The following is a 6437-nucleotide window of genomic DNA, read 5'->3' as shown; positions in this document are numbered from 1 at the left end:
GGAGGGCAGGAGTTTGTGTTATGATACTTGGAGTATTGGACTTAATATCCACCATTTATACAGGAAATACAAGCTCCTATCCAAAGTAAAAATAACAGGACACAAAGTATGGATAAATAAGAAAGCCTACAGAATATGCACAGTAGTTAAGGTTTATGTCGATGCCATCTTTTAATTAAGAAACAGGTTGAACTGCAAATTGGAACACAAATAATGATATATTTCTCCTCCTCCATGAACAAGCAATAAGGATTCATATATGACCTAAATAATGGAGGAAAAGTTATATGTCACAATGGCTAGACAGCATAATTTGGCAATGCATTCCCAAGCTCATAGTAGGTGAAAAACAGACTAGCCATGCCGGAACATAAGCACACAAGATAGTATATATAATTTTGCAGACTTCATTGAAGAAATATGAACATGGTCAAACTTCAAGGGAAGAGCACAACAAATGCACCTATAAACTTCGATGGCAACTTTACACGACGAAAATACCAGCTGCCACCGATTATCACTTCGATGGCAACTTTACACGACGAAAATACCAGCTGCCACCGATTATCACAAGTACTATTACCAGCTGATACATCATTCTACTTCTTCTCTCCACGCTGACATCAAACCATGGGAGCTATCTATGATGCAATCCTGCTAGAACTAACATGCACACGGACAAGGATGAGAAGTACATCCAGCCACGCATGACCTAAAACGCAATCAGGCTGGCAATTACAAGCACACCAACTACTAGAAGCAGCACCTTCAAGTACACATCAACCTGCTGGCCTTGTGGCGCCTGACGCGGGAAGCCATACCCATGCCACCCATGGAAAGAATGGCCATAGCCATAAGGAAACCCTGCAGCAGGCTCATAGGCGGTAGCATGCGGGAACCCATGCACCTGGAAGCTCAGCAAAGGAAACAGCCCTCCAAAGGCGGCCGAGAAAGTGTAATTTCCCCACCGGCCACCAGCTACAGGGGTGCCACCAGCACCCATGAACCATGGGTTCTGGTGCGGGTAATGGTTGTTGTGGTCAGCCTGCGGGGCGGTGGACGGCCGCTGCCCGGTCGGCCTGCTGGGGATCTGGACGCCGGCCACGGACCTCGCCCGTGGAGCGGCGGAGGTGCCACCGCGGCCGTAGAGGGGGACGAGCTTCCCCTCCTCGACGACGGCCTTGCAGACGGGGCACTCTTGGGAGTGCGCGTGGACGTGGAGCCACTCGTAGAGGCAGGGCCAGCAGAAGAGGTGGCCGCAGAGGGTGACCACGGGGTCCTGCGCCAGGTCCAGGCAGATGTTGCACTCGAAGCTGCCCGAGTCCTTGCTGCCGCTGCCTCCGCCGTCGCTATTGGTCCTCGCCACAGGCTCGCCGGCGCGGCTCGCCATGCCGCTGGAATCCGATCTGCAGGATGGGGAGATCACTCAAGAACTATCCGACGACAAGAGCCATAAAACAGGACGATCAGGAGCCGCCGCTACCAACCTATATCCCCGCAATTTAGTGATCCTACTATAATACTGGGGGAACCGATTCCGATCCGACATTTCGATACTACAGATTGTGCCTTTCAACAAAAAAATATAAAATTATCCCCACAGAAGAACGCTTAAATCCGACAAAGATTGTCTAATCTAGGACATATCCAGATGCTGCCCCGATGCGTAGATCGAAGGGAACGGATCCGAATCGGCAATGGAACAACCATCGAACGAGAACCGCTAGAGAAACGTACCCAAATCCGTGCGAAGAGAGCGACGACCACGCGTTACCACCGGACATCACCGGAGCCCGACGAGGAGCGCGCGGGAGCAAGGAGCCGAGCAGGAAGGCTCCGGCGCCTGGCGGCGAAGATGGGGAGGGAGGAAGGGTTGCCGCCTTGCCGGGAATGGATGGCCCGAGCCGCCAGCTCGGTGCGGGGCGCCACTCGAGACGGACTGGAGGGAGTGGAGCGGTGCGCGTGCGCGTGCGACTGAACTGCTGGGAACGCCGTGCCTCGCCGTTTTCAGGACGGGAGCAGGGGCACGAGCAGCAGGGGGGTGTGTTGTCGTCGGATCGACATCGGACGGTCGGGTGAGCGTGAGCCGTCAGGAGTTAGGCCGGGATTTGTGGTGGCGTGCTTTCTTCCCCAACGCGTGGGTGGATTGATTCGTGACCCTGACAGCGCTGCCCTGCTAGGCGTGTTCTAGGCTAGTGCACGGTTGGCCCGTCGAAACTTCACGCTCTTTTCTCTTGTTTTGTCTTCCGACTGGCAGTGCTAGATGCTGACAGGACATGTTTTCACTTGAGAGAAAGTAAAAGTTGGGTGAGATTTTCGAGACACTACTGTAACGAACTAAAAATGGTTGAACAGCCATTTCGGACCCTTTAGTACATCCTCCGTGGTAAGTTGGTCATCAGGTGTTGCATGGTACCTATCACAAACGAACGGGGAAAAAGAAGATGCTACAGGCATGGTTACCTACTTACCTCCATAAGATGAGCCAATATCATGAAATCTACTCCATCCATTCGAAATTGTAAGTTATTTTAGTAAATCTAGATATATAATTTTTGTTATGTATCTGAATATAGTGTTTATCTATCTATATGCATAGCAAAAACTATATATCTGTAGTTATCAAAACAATTTAGAATTTGGAACGGAGGGAGTATAATATTTTCCGTAGTACGGTCATACTACATGAAAGATTCACTCTAGATTATATAACCTAGTTTATATAATTTCATATGGATAACCTAATAACCAACGCTATAATTGATTCTTCAGATTATTTAATCTAGACCCTAAAGTAGATCCCATAAGCTGTCAAAAGTATACTTATTTCAGATTATATCCAAATCAGTAGGCTAGACCTCAAATAATCTGAATTGTTAGACACTGTCGGTACGTACAGATAGGGGTACCTCCCGCTAGGGTGTCCAGGCCTTCGGCTTCCCATAATCCATACTCCTCCTCGCCTCTGGGCCACGTGGCATACGGTCTCCGGGCCTGACAGCTGGGACCGCGGTCTCCGGACCCTCCCCCGAGCTTCATGAGGCCCGGGGTCTCTGCACCCAGGTGGGCGGGAGAGCTCTCGGGTAGCCCCTGCGGACCCGGCCTCCCCTGGGAGGTCCGGGGCCGCCACGTGTGATGACCGGACCATCACAGGCCAGCCCACTCCGACCGGCCTCGGGGGCCCCGGGCCCCCCTTCCCCCGGGAAGGGGTCCGGTGCCGCCATGTGTTGCCCAGCGGGAGGAGCGGGGCTGGCCCCGCCGCGTGCCTGCGGCCCGAGGCCCCTTGCGGGTCGCCTCCCCACCTACCAGCATTTAATGCGGTAGCTGAGTCGGGCGCGCCAAAGTCAAATGGTGCGGCCTGCCACTGACACACGGGGCAGGTAGGCTGACACCACGGTAAGCCCGTCTGATCTGAAGGCGGCGCGTCGTATCACCGTGCACAGTGCGCGGGCTGTGTGCTGTCCCGTCACGGCGCTGCGCGCGTAATGATGGCCCGTAATAGGCGAGCCACGGCGTGCGCTGTAACAGTGCATGCGCGACGGGTCAGCGCTGCTTCACCGCCTGACGGGAGGTTCCATCTCAACAGTGACAGCACGGATACACTATTGTGCGGCGCTGACACCGGACACTGTGCAAGACAAGGCTGTACACGGCCATATCCTGGCTGTGGATACGCACATCAACTTCTCGATCGAGAGGACTACGGAGAGGAGCTCGAGGAGAAGACCTCCTTATCTCTCGTAGAACGGCCCCTGTCGGCCGGGCCCACCTGTCGGGGTCCCGCACAGTGTAAGCACTCCCCTTGAACTATAAAAGGGAGAGTGCACTCGATAGAAGACAAGGCTCAGCAATCAGACACACACAAGCTTATGCTGCTTTCCACTCAGGCTCACGCAGCCAATACAACACCAAAGTGGACGTAGGGTATTACGCTCCGGCGGCCCGAACCACTCTAAATCTTCGTGTCCTTCCTGCGTTCATCTGTCCACCGATCGAGCGCTCCTAAGTCTCCTCCAAACCCATCCTTAACTAGGATTAGGCGGGTGCTTTCCGCCACCCGGCTGGAGAATTCCTTCGACATTTGGCGCGCCAGGTAGGGGGAGAGGTTTGGTTTGCGCTCGGTCGACCTTCGCGACCTCAATGGCGCAGGAAAATGGTCACCATGACCTCCTGATCGGTGAAGAAGTGGCGTCAACGGCGCCACACGCCTCGCGCCATCCTGCCTCCAGAGTGGCCCCGCGCGCTGCTCCACCATGTGCAGCGGAGCGGGCCTCTATGGCCCAATCGGTGCTCCCACCGAGCGGGCCCCTCATGGCAGCCAGGGAGTTGCTCCGCAACCCCCCTGGCGAGGCAGCGTCGCCAGACGCGCACAGACAATGGCGTGACGACGTCGACCGTCTCCTCAACCTGGCACAGGCTTCCCCAGGCTCTGCGGGGGGGTCTGTTTCCAGGCAGCGCCGTCGCCAGGGCGGTGCATCCGGTTCCGTGCACTCACCATCCGTGAGGAGTGCACGGACCGAAGACCTCCGGGCGGAGCTCAACCGCAGGCATGCGGGAGAGGACGCCAGGGTCTCCATCGAGCGGGCGCGCAACCGACGACTCAATATTGAGGGTCGGAACCTTGCGCCCGAGCTCGATGCGGCTGCGGCCAGGTCGCAGGGACTCCCCCAGGCACCGGTGTCGGGTGTGGGCTGCGCAGCGCTCGCAGACCACCTCCGCGCAGTCGCCTGGCCGTCCAAGTTTCGGCCTCACCTGCCGGAAAAATATGACGGGTCCTCCAACCCGTCAGAGTTCCTGCAGGTCTACATCACCGCTATCACGGCGGCCGGAGGTAACGAAGCCGTCATGGCAAGTTACTTTCATGTAGCCTTGACCGGGCCAGTCCGGATCTGGCTCATGAATCTTACCCCAAGAACCATCCAGTCCTGGGGTGAGCTCTGCGCACAGTTCACTGCGAACTTCGCCAGCGCGTACCAGCAGCATGGCGTGGAAGCCCACCTCCACGCCGTGAGGCAGCAACCCGGGGAAACCCTCTGGGCCTTCATCTCCCGCTTCACCAAGGTACGTGGAACTATCCCACGTATTTCCGATGCGTCTATTATCACGGCCTTCCGACAGGGGGTCCGAGACGAGAAGATGCTAGAGAAGCTGGCGACCCACCAAGTGGAAACCGTCACCACCCTGTTCGCTCTGGCGGACAAATGCGCCCGGGCTGCAGAAGGCCGTGTGTAAGCATCTAGGCCCTTAAGGTATGTTTCGGTGATTAATGACAACCATTATTGTGACTAATGAGTTTGTGCAGCTTTATAGATCATTATTGCTCATTTGGTTATATGTCAAAAGAGGCCCCTAATTTTCATTGTTCAAAAAGGCGATCTCGGCATTCAACTCTATAATGTGTCAAGACTAAGGATCTTTCTAGCCCTAAGTGTCATAAGGTTGAGAAGGACACTTAGGTTAGTATAGGTTTTATAGTTTTGTAGTGATCGCTCTATTAAGAGGGGTTTAGGCTTAGTAACTTGAGCATGGACATGGTCATTTGAAAATGGATGCACACAATGGTCACTCAGGTTTCTAGAAGCTCAAATAAGTGGTTCTCAACTTATATCTCAAGAATATTTGGATTTCATTCAAGACTCAAGTCAGAATAGGCAAAATCAGAAAAATCCTATTCACCGGTTTAACCGACGCTTCAAGTTTCATATACGTCGGTTAAACAAGGTCAGCAGAGTTTGACAAGTCAATTCACCGGTTCAACCGATGATATTTAAAAAGGGACGTCGGTGCAGTTGTCCAGAGACTCGGTTTTCAGTTGATCAGTGGACAAGATAGACTCACCGGTTAAACCGACGCTGTTTGAAATTGGACGTCGGTTCAGTTGTCCAGTGACTTGGTATTTCTGTTGATCAATGGATGATTACACTCACCGGTTAAACCGATGCAACGACGGTTAATCTGCCCAAGCTGTAACGGCTAGTTTTCAGAAGTGGCAGTTTACATTCACCGGTTAAACCGACGATGACTATTGGAGGGACGTCGGATTAACCGGCGCTACGCAGTTTTCTGGCAGCTTTTTCTCCAACGGCTCTATTCGTGTGAGCTGCCCATATATAGCCCTCCAATGGGTCATTCTACTACTCTTGACACCAGGCAACACCCAAACACACATATTTTAGTCAAGAGCCACCTTGAGCTTCAACATTTCATACACTTGTTCATTCAATCATTCAAGAAGCAAGATTAAGGACTTGAGTAGAGAGAAGCTTGTGTGCATCCATTCTTTGTGATTGGTTCTTGCTCAAGTGAAGGCCTTAGCTTGTTACTCTTGGTGATTGGCATCACCTAGGCGATCTTGGTGATCGAGGTGATTCTCGTGGAGCTTGCCAAGGATTGTGGAAGCCCGGAGAAGAGTTTTGTACGTGGCTTGATCTCCACCA

The 6437-nt window shown here is 53.3% G+C and overlaps 1 protein-coding gene across 2 annotated transcripts; it reads right to left on the bottom strand.

Moving 5' to 3' along the window:
* Positions 1-389: 389 nt before the first annotated feature.
* On the bottom strand, positions 390-1999 carry LOC112891429 (E3 ubiquitin-protein ligase RNF185-like). 2 transcript variants are annotated; one of them, XM_025958281.1, is made up of 3 exons: positions 1738-1999; positions 1488-1569; positions 390-1406 (listed from the first exon to the last, which is right to left on the bottom strand). In XM_025958281.1, the coding sequence occupies exons 2-3, from the start codon at positions 1547-1549 to the stop codon at positions 713-715; spliced, it is 756 nt and encodes a 251-aa protein (XP_025814066.1). In that variant the 5' UTR covers positions 1550-1569; positions 1738-1999; the 3' UTR covers positions 390-712. The 2 variants fall into 2 exon arrangements, with proteins under 2 accessions (XP_025814066.1, XP_025814067.1); XM_025958282.1 differs by lacking the exon at positions 1488-1569 and having other exon boundaries at positions 1738-1998.
* Between the last annotated feature and the right edge of the window lie 4438 nt (positions 2000-6437).

The sequence above is a fragment of the Panicum hallii genome, chromosome 5 (assembly GCF_002211085.1).
Source record: "Panicum hallii strain FIL2 chromosome 5, PHallii_v3.1, whole genome shotgun sequence".
Classification (NCBI taxonomy): domain Eukaryota; kingdom Viridiplantae; phylum Streptophyta; class Magnoliopsida; order Poales; family Poaceae; genus Panicum; species Panicum hallii.
The sequence above is the reverse complement of the archived record's forward strand: the minus strand, read 5'-3'. Positions and strand labels throughout refer to the sequence as shown.

Bases quoted from the DNA above. Each gene is read 5' to 3' on its own strand.
- LOC112891429 (XM_025958281.1), bottom strand. From the start codon at position 1,549: ATGTCGGATCGGAATCGGTTCCCCCAGTATTATAGTAGGATCACTAAA. The intron at 1,407-1,487 runs GTTGGTAGCGGC...CCCATCCTGCAG, and splicing joins ACTAAATTGCGGGGATATAG to ATCGGATTCCAGCGGCATGG.